This window comes from Mustela putorius, unplaced genomic scaffold, assembly GCF_011764305.1.
Source record: "Mustela putorius furo isolate JIRA1106 unplaced genomic scaffold, ASM1176430v1.1 tig00001118_pilon_pilon_pilon, whole genome shotgun sequence".
In the NCBI taxonomy this organism is placed as follows: domain Eukaryota; kingdom Metazoa; phylum Chordata; class Mammalia; order Carnivora; family Mustelidae; genus Mustela; species Mustela putorius.
The window spans coordinates 1,549,464-1,565,494 of NW_025421577.1; the positions used below are offsets into that span (position 1 = coordinate 1,549,464).

A 16,031-nucleotide genomic window follows, 5' to 3' on the forward strand; every position below is an offset into this window, starting at 1 on the left:
ACACTGAAGTTGGAGAACCAGTGTCTATAAGATACCAGACTAGCTCTAGGCTAGTTCTACCTTAGTTTGATGGATTTTGTGGAAGAGTTTTGTTTTATACTCCTCTTAAACTTGTAGCCTTCTCTGTATTTAGTTTATGACCTAACTTGTCAACCAACTATGAACTACTGAAGTGTTCCATTCAGAAATTAGAAGGACTGAAGGAGAGGCCCAGGGTATCATGGTTGTTATTCTGTTGTCATGCAAAATACTGCCCCAAGCTGGAAAGAGGAGATGCCAACAGCAGGTTATTTACTTTCTTTCAATTGAGAAGCTGGGCACAGTCTGATAGTTCAGTCTTGTTTTATTAACACAACTGGAATAATTCATCTCCATTTTCTGATAGCCAAGTAGGACACTAACAAGGCTCCAATGATTAAGGTCCCAGAAAGGCCTGCCATCCACAGAGCTTGGGAATCTACAGGAGAACCTGTGGGGTAAAAAGGTAGGTTAATGTATGCCAAGACCAAGTGATTCTATACCCTTTATATATATAAGTAGTTTTGGCTTGACTATTAGTTCACGTAAGGGGCTTCCAATAGCTGCTTAAGTCTCTGCCCACTCACTTGGTTTTTTATGGAGCTTTTCTGAGGAGTCCTTAGTGGCTTGGAGTAGGATCATGGGACCCTTGCTAGAAATGCTAGCAGTATGGTTATGAAAATGGATGTTGGAGTTTCTTCTTCCTGTCGAGAAAGGAGAGCTAGGGATTAGTTAGAATTCTTTGTACATGGATGGGAAGGAGAGAGTTAGGTCCTTCAATGGGCACAGCTCTGTTCCATGTCTTAAGTGTCTTAATAGAAACTCAAAGAAGTCCAAGAGTTTGTATCTAACACTGCTACCTTGTTTTCACCAGAATTTGATAATAGAATTATATTTGACTTTCCCCAAACTGCTATTCTTCTGTAAGAGGTATTTGGTCAGTAATAGTTTAATACCAAGACCTTTTCCTAAGCTACAAAGGTAGCTAAGACAGTAACAGAGCAAAGCTGTTTGAATCTCATTTCTATTCCCAGTTATAGGACCTTGGAAAAGTCAGTCTAAGTTTTAGAAGGGTATCTGTTTCTTTCAGAAGCATAGACATTTTAGAAAGGTGTAGAATATAGGTCAGAGTTAGGTTCTAAATATTTAATGCAGTATTTCATAACTATTATTGAGGTGTAAGTATACAAGGCCTACCCATACCAACAAGGGACTTAAAGCTTTAAGGGTCATGATTCCCAATGAATTCAGGAGCTAGACAGGTAAAAGTGGACCAGGTAGGAGTACACATACGTTATTGGAGGACTGGGTCTGACCAACTAGGACACCTACTCTGTCTGCAGTCATATGCTAACTATAGATCTTTAGGCCGTGTTGCTAGACAGGCCTATAAGCAGTTGTCAATGGCTTGGTTTTTGAGCTGGCCAGATAAAAGTTTTGTTCGACTGAGCCATGTGTAGGTCTTGGGCCAGTCTGATTCCTCAATTAGCTTTTTCCATATACATTTTGACTAAGGCTGAGACTTGAGGATTTATAGCTTATATTTAAGAGGCCTGGAATTCTAGAAAGCTTGTTATCTGTTCTGCTGCATCCTAAAAATTCCTAAAGTGGACTCATTAATAAGAGGATTCTTTACTTGGAATCATTTGCCTGTAGGCTAAAGAAGGTTAGCTGTGGGACTCAAGAGGATTTCAGGTCTGTCCTCCATTGTGGACAGCTTGACTACTCACTCCTGGCAACAGGACAGGTTATCATACAGGATGGTGTCCCAGCAGGCTGGCAGATGGACGCACTACAGTGTAGGTATACCTGGGAGCCAACAGAATAGAGATCATTGTACAGAACCACATCACAAGTCTTCCAACTTAACTCCCCGGGAAGAAGTTGAAAGTTGCTATATCCTGACATCCCAAGCAGATACTACAATAACACTAAAGAACTGGAGTCCAGTAGGCAAATGTCATTCATGCCATTGGACCAGCGATGGTGCTGAGGGAGTACCCAGCCACAATTAAGGAGCAGCCCTGGCCAAAGAGTGGTAGGATGTGGAAATAGTTAGGAGTTGAAGGGTTCGGAGCCCTGCTGAGGAGCACAGAGGGAAGCATCATACCAATCCTCCGAGTGCCTTCTTTGTCACTGAGTCCACAAAGCTGAAGGTGAAAATGCTGAAACGCTGGTAGTGAGATGGAAATGGAGGATCCAGGGCTTTCTGGACAGGGATCAGCTGCGTCTGATAGTTGTCTCCAGCGTAGGGGCACCTAAGCAAAGATAACCGACAGTCAGGAGAGGCTTCTCCTAAGGGACTCCAGCCCAAGTGCACAGAAGACCTCCTTACCCTTTCACCAGCATGGGCCACTGGCGCTGATGTTGGGGGTTTAGGCTGGGTGTGGCCCAACAGTGCTGGAGGAACAGCCCCAGGTAGGGGTCTGTTCTGTGGCGGATAGACACCTCCACGTAAATGGGATCCCGAAGCAGCTTCACCACTGGGTAGTCACTGGCAGTGTAATAGGATTCATAGTGCTTATCTGTAAGAGGCCAAAAGGAGTTGAAGCAATAAAACCAGAATTAGGAACTTCTATATTGCCTGAGACCGAGCATATACAGATGAATACCTCCAGCAGGTCTTATTACTGGGCTATATCTCTTAATGCTCAGAGAAGAGCGAGGGCTCGAGACCATAGGCCGGATGCTCCTGCCAAGTGGTTCTTACCTTTGGCAATCTTGAGTTCCAGAGTAAGGGGTCCAGCCTGGGTTTCAGGAAGGGGTGGTGGGAGCGTAAAAATCTGGACATTAACCTGGGAGGCATTGCTGCTGATCAAGTAGCTGCAGCTAACTTGAAGCCTAAAAAAACACAAGAGCTTTGTTAGCTAGTGTGGGTAGTAGGATGGGCCAGGCCACCCTTCAGTTTTTAAAGGTTTTAGGAACCATTACATGCGAGGTACTGGACAAGTTTGTAAACCTAAGGGGTGTGGTTCCTGAGCTTATAGAAGCTAGATCTTAGTTGGGGAGAGCAATATGTAGACAGGATCATGGTCCGTGTGGTACTGCGAGAAAGAGGTGCTTTCTGTAGAAAGGGTAGTCCGGGAAGAGCTTGCAGGGGGTGGTCTTGAAGGAAGATAAGTAATGGAGGTAAGAGGAAGGAGAGAAACAGCAGACAGAACAGAGAATGGAGACGAGTTTGTCCTTTTAGGGAATCTTCAAGGGACTTCAGTCTGAGGTTGGGGAATAGGGAGTGAGGGATGGAGGGTATTCGGGGGGTTTGCACTGGAGAGGGAAGTAGGAGGTATTTTATGCAGGTGCTTCAGGTTCCGTTCATGTCAAGTTTAAGCTGTGACAAGACAATGAGGCAGCTTTAAGTGTGCCATTTTCTCTGAGGCATTGAGGGGATTCTTTCTGTTCCAGAAAGACTATGGAGGGAAAAGGCCAAATTGAGGGTCCAGATAACTGAAATAGGAGTCTGGGGGAGTTTGATGGCAGTGATTCAGGATGACTTGGTCAAATAATGGTCCTGGAGATTGGACAACCAAGGCAGGAGACAGGTTCTCCTGTTATGAAAAGAGGTTTTGTGGATTCCTATTTTATGGAAGAGAAGGCATTCTGGTTAAGCAAGATCAGGTTAACTAACACCTTTACCTGAAAATACTGTCACGGGTGATAGAACCATGGCTCCAAGCTCTCACATCTCTAGTTGCGACCAGCTCATTTTCATATACTACCCAGTCTCCAATGATCTAGACGTATGGGGAAAGAAATCTTATCATTCCTGTTAGCTAGGTGCCATTTTATTCAGAACTTGATCTCCCCTAGCAGTTAGCAGTGCTAGGCTATTTTAGGCTGCATTTTCTGCTCCTTGAACAGAGCAGAAGCAGGTGACAACTTGGGACATGATCACTTCACCTTTCCTCAGGATAAGGCAATAGGGCTTGTAGTACTCAAATGAGGCAGCCAGGAACAGGACCAGATAATGTTAGCCAACCTCCCTGCTTACTTCTCTGGGGCGATGTGGCAAGAAGAACCTATTCCTGGTTCCTCCCATCCAGGGCTTGGTAGAAGTCCTGGGCCCTTGAGCACAGCTGGGATCTTAGCTGAACGTCCAGGGGTGGTTTTGGCTTTCTCAGTGGTGAATATTCTTCTGTCCTAAAGACCATCATACGCACCATGCCGCAGTCAGCTGTCTCCTTCATGGCTAAGATATTCCATCTCTCCCTCCAGTCACTAGGGCATCTCTATCTGACTTCTAGAACTGGGAACAGAGCCAAAGGTCAACTGCTCTTACCCGTCTTGTGGTACCACAGGAATTTAATGGAAACCAAAAGGTGGCAAAGGTGTGTGTTGTCATCACAGGGGTGCATTCATGGTCATTCCTGAAGGCCAAGCGCACAGAATTTAAGAGCAGTGGGGGTGAGGTCACCTTCCGAGACACGACAATGGAGAAGTGGCCATCTTGGGTACAGTGGGACGTCACTGAAAAACCAGAGTGGCTGTGCTGAAAACAGGCCATACCTCCCGTTTTGAGCCAGATAGATAGAGAGTTTTGATTCCTCCCCTAAGAGGCTGGCAGTCCCAACTAATGGACTCTGTGCAAGTTCAGCTGTCCAGAGCTTAACTGACGCCCTGAACGAGCACCTGGATGGAGCCCCTGGATTTGAGTGTTGCCTCCACTGCTTTCTGAACAAACTTCAGCCAAGCATCTACACTCCTGGCTCTTGCTTCACTTATAAAATGGGCTTAATAGTACTTGCTTTGTTCTACTGGTCAGTATTCAGAGCTTAGAATAGAGTGTGGATTTTACATGTTTTGCATTAGAAAAACAGACTCTGATTTGGGACTCACAGGAAGCAGTCTGAAAGGGGGTTCTCAAGACACTTAACCTGTTCCCAAGCTGGCTGATTGTCTTACATTTCTGTCAACTAGTTATTTTTGCAAGTAGACTTAGCTTCTTGAGTTCATTGAATATTTGGTTTCTGGGCCCCTGGGTGGCTCAGTGGTTAAGCGTCTGCCTTTCGGTTAGGTCACGATCCCGAGGTCCTATGATCGAGACCTGCATTGGGCTCCCTGCTTGGCAGGAAGCCTGCTTCTCCCTCTCCTACTCCCTCTGCTTGTGTTCCCCCTCTTGCTGTCTCTGTCAAATAAACAGATAAAATATTTTAAAGAAAAAAAATATATTTGGTTTCTAGGAGAATTGACAAGGCAAGGCTGTAGAAAGTGATCAGTTAGGGTCAATATTCTAGGATACCCTCTGCTTATACACTAACTTCTGGTCATCTTTAACATTTGTCTTCTGGGGGTCGAGGGAAGAGGGAAGATCACTCTTCTCTGGATTTAATTGCAAGTTACTGGTACTTTTCTTTAGCTGGTTTCAGAGATGCACTAACTCACCTGTGTTTCCATAGTAACAGGAATTAGCCTCCAAATTGTAGCAGCAACCAACCTTCTCACAATCTCTTTGACTGATAGATGAAGGAGCACATGGCAGCCTGTCCCACACTGGGACAGAATCACACAGGTCAGCGTTTGGAGCATCTAGGGCTACATTTTGAAGAGGAGAGTAACAAGCTAGATAACAAAGCTAGATAACAAAGTTGGGTCTTAAGGAAAAAAAAAATCATTTCATTACTAAGTATTAGCATTCCCACAGATGTCTAGATGATCAGGGTAGCTCTGTATTACATGCTAGCAATAAGTTTCAGAAAGTTAAATAAATATTAAGTCCCCTGAAATTAAAGGAGCTCCTTTTTCCTTCAAGCAAAGAATTCTTCCTTCTGTAGAGGTGCTTCTCCATCTTCCTGTACTGTGAGTTAACGGGCGATCTTTTTGAAATGTGAGGTCTGGTACAGTAGGTTTGATACGGGGATTGGGATTCTGCATTCTACCTCTTTGGATTATATTTTGGGTACAAGGTAGGGGAAAAGAGGGAACTGCAAGTTTGAATCCCTTAGGACTTAAAGGTAGGGCTTTCAGAGCACAAGACAAGATTTGCTGAAGCTGAGTCACACTTCCTACTAATTCCCCAGTTAAGTGATCAAGTAGCCTCCAGCTGAAAGGGCTTAGCCCTATTTTCCGGGCACAGTTGATTCTCGGAGACATTTGCCAAGTATCCTTAATAGCTTTAGATCCTTCCCTGCGCTTCTCAAGACTGAGGAGTTCCTGGTCTTAGGCTAATTCTTGTTTGAATCCCAGCTCTGGAGCTCCCCAAGAGCTCCCCAGTGAGGGGCAGCAATAGCACATACAGTACTGGTTAGGACTGGGGAGGGGACAGTGCTCTGCCCTCTGTGGTGCCTGGCACCAAGTAATCTAGTCACTCAAGTAGTAATTCTCTTAAGGACCTCATGTGCAGGGGAGCTGGAGGACAGTCCTTCATGTCACTGTCATGGCACAGCACAGGTAGAAGAGCCCAAGAGCACCTTCCAGGCAGCTCAGCACCACCCAGACCCTGAGAGTTTCCAGCCCTTACCTGGGGGATCCACAGGACACTTAAGCAGCTTTGTCTTTGTAACCGTGCTGCGTCCAGTCACATCTGCTCCTTCAACTCCAAGTAGCATGATATAGTGGGGATCCTGGGGAGTCACCCCTGATGGTGGTGCAGGGGTTCGCAGCATTTGTGGCGATTGGGTGGTCCTTACCCACTCGGTGACATAGCAGCCGCTGTAAGAGGCTTCTAGCACCATGGAGCTGCCTGGGCCTTCCCTTAGCCGGGTTCCACAGCCAGAGTCATTCTGCAGCCTGTGTGGCAGCCCGTGGTTGTCTGGAGGGCAGGCAGGAGCGAAAAGCACAGGGGTTAGTGGCCACAGTCCTCAGTGCTAGGAAAGGATAGCCCGCTTTGCTGTCAGACCTCAAGGGGCAACAACAAGAAGAGAGACAGACTCTGGGAAGGGAAGTTATATTTTAGAGGATTCAGTCTATAGGAGAGGCTGCAGAGTTTACTAAAAGGGGAAAGTGTTAGGAAGGCAAACTAAAGGGCTAAGCTGAGTGAGTCATCAAACTTACCCCAGGCTATCAGAGTAGGAGCTGCTGTCCCCTGGCTCAGGTTTATGGTGAACTGAAGACTTTGTAGCCCACAATGGAGTTCACCAGGATAATCTGGTGCCTCCGGCTTCTGGTGGCCACTTAAAGCAAGAGACAAGAGTAAACAGAGCAAGATGGATTGCAGCATCCACATAGCGCCGCTAGGAGCCCCCACTGGCCGTAAGACCGGCCTAAACTCCCAAGAACCAGAGCTCCCCATGCTCCGTGAGGTTCTTTATATACAAAAGGAACTGACTTCAGGTGCACGCGTGTGTGATATGCAGGTGGACCTCCTTTGGGAAGGGTGATTCTTCCAGCTTCATTCACTTTGGGCCATGGTCTACAGCTGCATTACTTTAAACATTGCCATTGCAATCCAGGCAATTCCGAGCTTAGGAAAAATGTGGTACCTTTCAGCTAAAAGAGGCTTCCCCAGAGTTGCTCAAGGTAGCACTTATTCTAGTAGCTTATTGACTTTAGAAGACCATACGCTCGAATTTTGCACATTTGGGTAGGAATGTGAACTCTGTCATCTACGAACCCTGCAATCTGGCTCAGTTACAACCTTTTGGAAACTCAGGTTTCTCTTCTGTAAAATGGGAATAATATCTCCCTTTAATAGTGTTCTTGAGGGTTAAGTAAGGTGTTCTAGGTGTTAAGTAAGGTGTTCCAAGAACTGTGTGCCAAATACTTAGGCAAAGAGTGCTCAGTAAACACTGTTGGGGCCTTTTGGGATCCCCTGTTACCTTCATGGTTCTAAGCTTTGCAAAATTGGAAAATTGGAGCTTGGCTTGAAATTCCACAGAAATTTAACCTTGATTAAAAAAAAAAAAAAGTGGATTTAGAACCTTTCCCTGGTCCTAAGAGTTCACCACTAGAGTCTTGACAAATTCCAAAGCTTTTATTTGCCATAGTTATCCTATTGGTCTCCTATCTAGGACATACGTAGAAATGTGGATCATAACATGGATTCCCTAAAGGAATTTGGCCTCTTAAGGAAATTTCAAAATCTCTCATCACTTATCTCTGTTTTAGACATATTTTCATAAATATGTGCAAGTTTCTTTTTCTTTCTTCTTCTTCTTCTTTTTAATGTGGGAGTTACTTATTTGCTTGGTTTCCACATTGTTGTTTTCCTTCTTACAAGGCTTATGGTTCACATGTTCTGGCCACTATATGGGTCATAGCATCAGACCAGGCAGATTCTAGAGCTATTCTAAGAGTCTGAGGAATGGATGGATATGCTCCTTACTGGAGAGGCAGGAACATGAAAACTGGCTTCCACGGTCTTTCCCCAAAATGGTCTTCTGATTATATTTAGCCCAATATTTATCATACATATCCCAAGTCAACAAAAGTTTTAGCCGAAGCACTGAGAATGTATGTACAGGTATCTCTAATTCTTGTCAACTACTAGATGTGAGCAAATAAGCATATATCTTCCCGGGAAATTGGATGACCCATTTAACCACATGGTAACAGAAAACACTGAAGGAACGCTGGACTCAGCCTTCCTGGGTGGAATGTGGCTTCCTGATATCTTTTGTCTGTACTGGATTTGGCCACTGGCCTGACACAACCCATATATTTTCTCAGGGGACTTACCATGTTGGATTGTAAGGGCCTTTTATTTACTTTTCATTGCATCCTCAATGCCTTATACCGTGTGTACTCCCTGCTCACTGAGTAAAGAATGAATCCATGAATTTGCATTCGTTAGTGGCGATGTCCTAAGTCTGTCCCCCTTGAAAATGTGGCTTTAACTCATAACCTTTAGCTGTTTTTCCTTCAGGTCACTCTATATGTGATTACAGGTATAAGAAAGAAGGTGAAGCGTGTTGTGTCTCAGTAGCTTACAGGCCAGTTTCCCCACTAGACTTACGGACGCTGTTCTCTAAAGCAGTGAAAGATCAAGGAGAGTTGCCCTTTTTGCTAATGCTTGGGGGCAGCGTAGCATCACGGTTATTTGGATTTTGGCAATGAATGAAGCTGGGTACAAATTCTAAGTCATTACTTCCTAGCCCTGTGACCTCTGCCAGTGAGGTACAACTTTTCCATCTGTGAAGTGGGGATAGTAACACCTGCCTCATATGTGAGGTATTAGTATAATCAACAGGTATTGTTCAATGAAATAAGATGACGTGTGTACAATGTCTTTTACAAAACTTGCTGCATAACTGCTACTTGTCAGTGTCAGGAATGTCAACAAGACCAGTCCACCTACTGGAGACAGAAAGGTGAAGCAGGTGCCAAGCAGAGGCCTCCTTGGATCGGTGGGGAGTCTGAGGAACAGCCTATCCTGGTGGTATTGCATTCTCTAGGGAGGTTGTGTGTTTACAGAGTTAAAAAACAAAATTGGGTGGAGATATCTGGAGGTCTACCTGGCCTATACCAGGCTACCTGGGTCTACCCAGGTGTATACCAGTCCTTCTGATGCCACAGAAGATGAAGGATGAGTTCCCAGGAGACTATGCCAGCAGGGCTCTGGGATTAGGTGACTCATGCTCCCTCAATCCTGTGCTAAATCCTCCGAAGACATATTCATTCAACTGCACCACTCAGTTTCAGGAGAGAAGGTGCACTGATAGCGTGTGATCCACCTTGAGGAGCCCCAAGTTTAACTGATAAGATATCCTATCCCCTCTTGAAATTTGGAAGGATAGATGCTGTTTTATGTTAGAATCACTCGATCACTTAAAAATAATTTTTGTGGAATTACATACAGAATACAAATCAGCATAACTTGTAGAGACTTACTGAAAGCCCTGTAATCAAGGTAATATTCCTTTGATCCATATTTTACAGGCATATTTAGGGATCTACCTTGTGTCAAGTACCAGAGTACTGGAGAGTCTCATACAGGAGGCTAAACTGCTTGTAATGGTTAATTTTATGTGTCACCTTGGCCGTGGCATGGAGTGCCCAGATTAAATATTATTTCTGAGTGTGTCTGAGAAGGTGTTTTTGGATGGCATTAGCATTTGAATCTGTGGGCTGGGAAGATTGCCCTTCATAAATATGTGAGCCAATTCCTCATAATAAATCTCTATAGAGAGATATATAAGCATGTGTGTGTGTGTATACACACACACATATATATGTGTGTATATATATATATATATATATATATTTATATACATATATATAGCTTTCTGTTTCTATGGAGAACCTTGACTAAGATCCTGCCAGTTCCTCTTTCACTGGTCTGCCACTGGGGATCCCGCTAAGAGGGGAGGACAGGGTAGTTTCCACCCCTGGGACAAGACAAACTGATTTCCAGAATCCTTACTCAATTAGGGTATATATATATATTTTTTTTTTAAAGATTTTTATTTATTTATTTGACAGAAATCACAAGTAGATGGAGAGGCAGGCAGAGAGAGAGAGGGAAGCAGGCTCTCTGCTGAGCAGAGAGCCCGATGCGGGACTCGATCCCAGGACTCAGCGGCTTAACCCACTGAGCCACCCAGGCGCCCTCAATTAGGGTATATTTTTCCTGAGTCACATTTGACTATTTCAATTTAAACTAGAAAACAAGGGTATCACTAGTTTACTAATGTTCCCTTTTTTGGAATGCGGGCACACGCAGTGATTTCCGTAGAGATGGTTGCATTTTGATAGTACAAGGGTTATTATAAAGCTTTCTGGCCGTTCCTCAGGATAGGCATTTACAGTGTTTCCCTTGCCGTGACTGGAGTGTGTCCTCCTCACTGGAGGGTGAGGTATGGGGTAAACAAAGCCTCAGGAAACCCTCTTCAAGTCTGATAAAGCAATAATCAAAATTACCCCCCAAATATAGAGGAGCGATGAGACCATTTTGTGTGCTAATCAGTAATTAGGGAGCAGTGAGGGAGTAGTACCCAGCTGTTCTCGGCATGTGGTGGAAATTAGGACACTTCTCTTCTGAAGGAAGATGTCAAACTTAATTTACTTTAAGTACTTACAAGGTTTTTCTTTTCAATAAGCAAGAATGAAATGTAAGCCTGACTCAGTTTTGAGATTTTGAGTCCCCTTGCTGGGTCTCTCCTTTTGACTTCCTGTCTCCATCCTGGGCCACACAACACCCCTCCCTAGTGCCCACTCTGCTCTGAGGTTATCTGACCCCTCCACTCTATCCCTTTCTTTGCCACCGGGACCAATGGCTACCTGTAGGGGGAAATATCCTTCCCCCTTCACCCACAGGTAGACCTAGCTGCGTAGCTTTTTGGACTTTGGGAAGAATATATATATTGGTGTTCCTCTCTTTGAAGTGGAAGGGGTGTTTAATAAAGAGGTAGGAGAGTAAGTTGCAAAAAAAAAAAAAAAGCTGAAATTAAGGACTCTGGGGTAGGGATTTACAGATGCAGTTGCTCTTTCTGATTCATATAGGGGGTCAATTGAAATGATGCCCTCCCTCCTTAATTATGCTCATCTACTTAAGGGAAAGGCACCATTCATATTGGATTAAGGCCTTCACTAATGATCTGATTTTAACTTCATTACCTCTGTAAGACCCTATCTTTAACATGTCTTTGTTAGGCATATTTCTACTCAAAACATCTTGCAAAACATTGTAAAGCTGCATCAGCCAAACCAATCTTTGTTTGGACCTTTTTTTTTTCTTTATATTTGGAAGACATGAGAACTATGTGCATGTGAATGCCTTTGTTTCTCCACTTTCATAATTTTTATTTCCTTGTTAAAATTCCTTTTAAAAAATTCCCAAACTTGGCTGCCTGGGTGACTCAGTCATTAAGCAACTGCTTTCAGCTCAGGTCATGATCCCAGGGTCTTGGAATCAAGTCCCGGATCAGGAAGCCTGCTTCTCCCTCTCCTGCTATGCTTGTGTTCTCTCTCTTGCTGTGTCTCTGTCAAATAAATAAATAAAATCTTAAAAAAATAAATTCCCAAGCTTGCTTTGGCAAAACGGAAGGGATATTTTTTATGTTTATTATTTAAAGTTTCTATTTTTATTTATTTATTTATTTTAGAGTGGAAGGGAGGGAAGGGGCAGAGGGAGAGGGAGAGAAACTCTGAAGTAGACTTCATGCTGAGCATGGAGCCCATTGTGGGGCTAAATCTCATGACCCTGAGATCATGACCTGAGCCAAAATCAAGAGTTGGTTGCTTAACTGACTGAACCACCCGGGTATCCCATAAAGTTTTAAATTTTAATTTTAGTTGGTTAACATACAGTGTAATATCAGTATGAGGTGTATAATACAGTGATTCAACAATTCCATATATCACCTGGAGCTCACCACGAGTGGACGCTTTATTCCCTATCACTTAATTCACCCACTCCCCCGCTTCCCCTCTGGTAACCATCAGTTCTGTATAATTAAGAATCTGCTTCTTGGTTTGTCTTTCTTTTTTTTCCCTTTGCTCCCTTGTTTCCTCACTTCCACATATGAATGACATCATATTGTATTTGTCTTTCTTTGACTGACTTATTTCACTTAGCATGATACTCTCTAGCTCCACCCACATTGTTGCAAATGGCAAGATTTCATTCTTTTTATGGCTGAGTAATATTCCATCATCTATTTATCATTTCTTTATACATTTATCAGTTGATGAACACTTGCGCTGTTTCCATAATTTCATTATTATAGATAATACTGCTGAAAGCATTAGGGTGCAGGTATCCCTTTGAAATACTATTTTTGTATTCTTTTGTGTTCATAGGGTAGTTCCATTTTTAGCTTTTTGGGAAACCTCCATACTATTTTCCAGCGTGATAGCACCAGCTTACATTCCCACCAGCAGTGCAAGAGGGTTCCCCTTTCTCCACATCCTTGACAACACCAGCTGTTTCTTATGTTGTTGATTTTAGTCATTTTTGTAGCTGTAAGGTACTATCTCATTGTGGTTTTGATTTACATTTCCCTGATGACTGGTGATGTTGAGCATCTTTTCATGTGTCTGTTGGCCATCTGGATGTCTTTTTTGGAAAAATGCCTATCCATATCTTCTGCCCATTTTTTAGTTGGGCTATTCACTTCTTGTGTGTTGAGTTTTATATGTTCTTTATATTTCAGATTCTAACCCTTTGCTGGATATGTCACTTGCAAATATCTTTTCCCATTCTGTAGGTTACCTTTTAGTTTTGTTGTTTCCTTTGCAAAAGCTTTTTAATTGATGTAGTCCCCGTAGTTTATTTTTGCTTTTGTTTTCCTTGCCTCAGGAGGCATGGCTAGTTAGAAGGTGCTGTGGCTGCTATGATTTTAGGTCACACAACTAGGTGTTTAATCTATTTTGAATTTATTTTTGTGTATGGTGAAAGAATGTGGTCCAGTTCTATTCTTTTGCACGTTTCTGTCCAGTTTTCCTAACACCATTTATTGAAGATAATTTTTTCCCATTGGACATTCTTTCCTGTTTTGTCAAAGATTTATTGACCATACAGTTGTAGGTTCATTTATGGGTTTTCTATTCTGTTCTATTGGTCTTTCTTTTTTAGTGCTGGTACCATACTGTATTGACTACTGCAGCTTCATAGTATTACTTGAAGTCCAGACTTATGAAGCCTCCAGCTTTGTTTCTTTTTCTTTTCTTTTCTTTTCTTTCTTTCTTTCTTTCTTTCTTTCTTTCTTTCTTTCTTTTTTTTTTTCTTTTCTTTTCTTTTTTTTCCCAAAGACTGCTTTGTCTATTTGGGGCTTTTTTGTGGTTCCATATGAATTTTAGGGTGGGTTTTCTAGTTCTTTGAAAAATCTGTTGGTATTTCGATAGGGATTGCATTAAATGTGTAGATTGCTTTGGGCGATATGGGCATTTTAACAATACTTGTTTTTCACATCCATGAGCATGGAATGCCTTTCTGTTTGTCTGTATCAACTTCAATTTCTTCCATCAGTGTTTTATAGTTTTCAGAGTACAGGGCTTTTACCTCTTTGGCTTGGTTTATTCCTAGGTATTTTATTATTCTTTGAGCTATTGTAAATGGGATTGTTGTCTTAATTTCTCTTTCTGCTGCTTCATTACTGGTGTATAGAAATGCAGCAGATTTCTGTACATTGATTTTGTATCCTGGAATTTTACTGAATTTGTTTATCAGTTCTAGCAGTTTTGGGGTGGACTTTTTGGGTTTTCCATATATAGTACTTTCCATTTGCAAATAGTGAAAGTTATACTTCTTACCATTTGGATGCCTTTTATTTCTTTTTGTTATCTGATTGTTGTGGCTAGGACTGCTAGTTCTATGTTGAGTAAAAGTGGTGGGAGTGGACATCCTCATCTTGTTTCTAATCTTGGGGGAAAATTTTCAGGTTTTCCCTGTTAAAGATGATGTTATCTGTGAATTTTTCATAAATAGCCTTTATTATATTGACATATATTCCCTCCAAATCTATTTTGTTGAGGTTTTTTTTTTTTTATCATGAATAGCTTTGTACTTTGTTAAATGCCTTTTCTGCATCTACTGAGATGATCATATGGTTCTTATCCTTTCTCTTACTAATCTGATATGTCACGTTGAATGATTTGTGGATCCTTTGAAGCCCAGGAATAAATCCCATTTGATCATGGTGAATGATTTTTTTTTTAATGTATTGCTGCATTCTGATTGGTAGTATTTTGTTGAGGATTTTTGCATCTATGTTCATCAGGGATATTGGCCCATAATTCTCTTTTTTTGTGGTGTCTTTATTTGGTTTTAGTATCAGGGTAATGCTGCCCTCATAGAATGAATTTGCAAGTTTTCCTTCTAAATGAAAGGATTTTTTTTTTTTAAACTAAAGGATCTTGAAGTTCTTTTTTTTTTAGAAGAAAGGGATCTGTAATGCGTACCATGGCTGAGTTGGTTGGTACCAATTGGCTGCTTTGGTTTAGAAAGCAGGGCAGACCTGGTGAGCCAGGGCAGCTGAAGGTTAGAAAATTTAGGAGGAAAGGTGCAGCCCACTTGGAAGCCATGCCCACTTTGGGCATTGCAGTTGTTCTTAGCTGATTGGAGTTTACAAATGTTGTGTCTGATGCGATCTTATATACTTAGGTTTCTTACATTCTACCCCAGCTTGTAACCAGGATATAACCTTGCTTTTCTAGCCAGGTGCCTTTACATACATAGTTTCCTCTTCATGAGCTGACTATGATCTGGTCTCTGTTGGACCAGTTCCCCACTTTCACTTTAAGCAAACATTCTCCAAAGACTCATCCCTGGACCAACAGTGTATGCCTCAGCTGAGGACGTATCACAAGTGTATATCTGGGTGCCTAACTCCAGACCTGGTGAATCAGAAGCTCTGGTGTGGGCACCAGTATTGTATGGGTAAGTCTCCTAGGTAGTTGTGATGCATATTCAAGTTTGGGAAGCAGGCCTTGGGGTAGTGTACCTTGTGGCAGGACCAGAGTCCAGCTCCTCTTCTCCATGAGGTGTTTCCTAGTCCCCAGACTGGAGGTCATTACCTCTTGATTTGGTTTTCAGTGCTCTCTCTGTTCCTCTTGGAACCATTATGATCTAGTATTCTATTTCCCCTCCTGGAGGATAAGGTCCTTGAAGGCTGTATCATACTCACCTTTGAATTCCCCACATAATTTTCCCATGTGCTCGGACAGTATTTTTGAGACAAATGAACTTTGAGTATTTATTTATATCTGTATGTATTTATTTCAACTCTGAATATTTAAATCGTTTGCATAATGTTTCTGAGGGAAGCTGGTTTTGCAGGATCTACTTCATAATTGCCATCAACCTGTATTTTGGGGCTTATCTCAGCATGTGAGTAGAAACTTCCTGTTATCTTCAGGCTAGGATTCAGGCTCCTTGGCATGGCCCCCAAGCCCTCCCCAACTGTGCCCCTGCCCACAGGTCCAGGGTAGCCTCTTTCCTGTCCGTGGCTGGACAAATAGAATTGCTGTGAGTTTTCCCAAAACTACTCTGACCTCTCCAACCCTGAGCTGTGACCTGTGCTGTTTTTTTAATTCTGGAACACCTCTCTGGCCTTATCTGCTTGTTTGCTCCTGCTTGGCTTATTTTAACTTATGTCATTGCATTTAAAAAATATATATTTATTTACTTGAAAGAGAGAAAG

The 16,031-nt window shown here is 42.6% G+C and overlaps 1 protein-coding gene across 1 annotated transcript; it reads right to left on the bottom strand.

The window, feature by feature from the left end:
• Positions 1–365: 365 nt before the first annotated feature.
• ZP4 (zona pellucida glycoprotein 4) lies at positions 366–7,177 on the bottom strand. Its single transcript, XM_045087341.1, has 12 exons — positions 7,006–7,177; positions 6,473–6,763; positions 6,144–6,170; positions 5,398–5,574; positions 4,295–4,482; positions 3,652–3,749; positions 2,729–2,859; positions 2,354–2,543; positions 2,129–2,276; positions 1,749–1,827; positions 606–722; positions 366–469 (listed from the first exon to the last, which is right to left on the bottom strand). The coding sequence occupies exons 1-12, from the start codon at positions 7,175–7,177 to the stop codon at positions 366–368; spliced, it is 1,722 nt and encodes a 573-aa protein (XP_044943276.1).
• Between the last annotated feature and the right edge of the window lie 8,854 nt (positions 7,178–16,031).

Coding starts and splice junctions, on each gene's coding strand:
- ZP4 (XM_045087341.1), bottom strand. CDS start 7,177: ATGTGGATGCTGCAATCCATCTTGCTCTGTTTACTCTTGTCTCTTGCT. Junction 6,764..7,005: donor TCCTACTCTGATAGCCTGGG/GTAAGTTTGATG, acceptor CCTGCCCTCCAG/ACAACCACGGGCTGCCACAC. Junction 723..1,748: donor AACCTGTCCTGTTGCCAGGA/GTGAGTAGTCAA, acceptor CTTTCTCGACAG/GAAGAAGAAACTCCAACATC.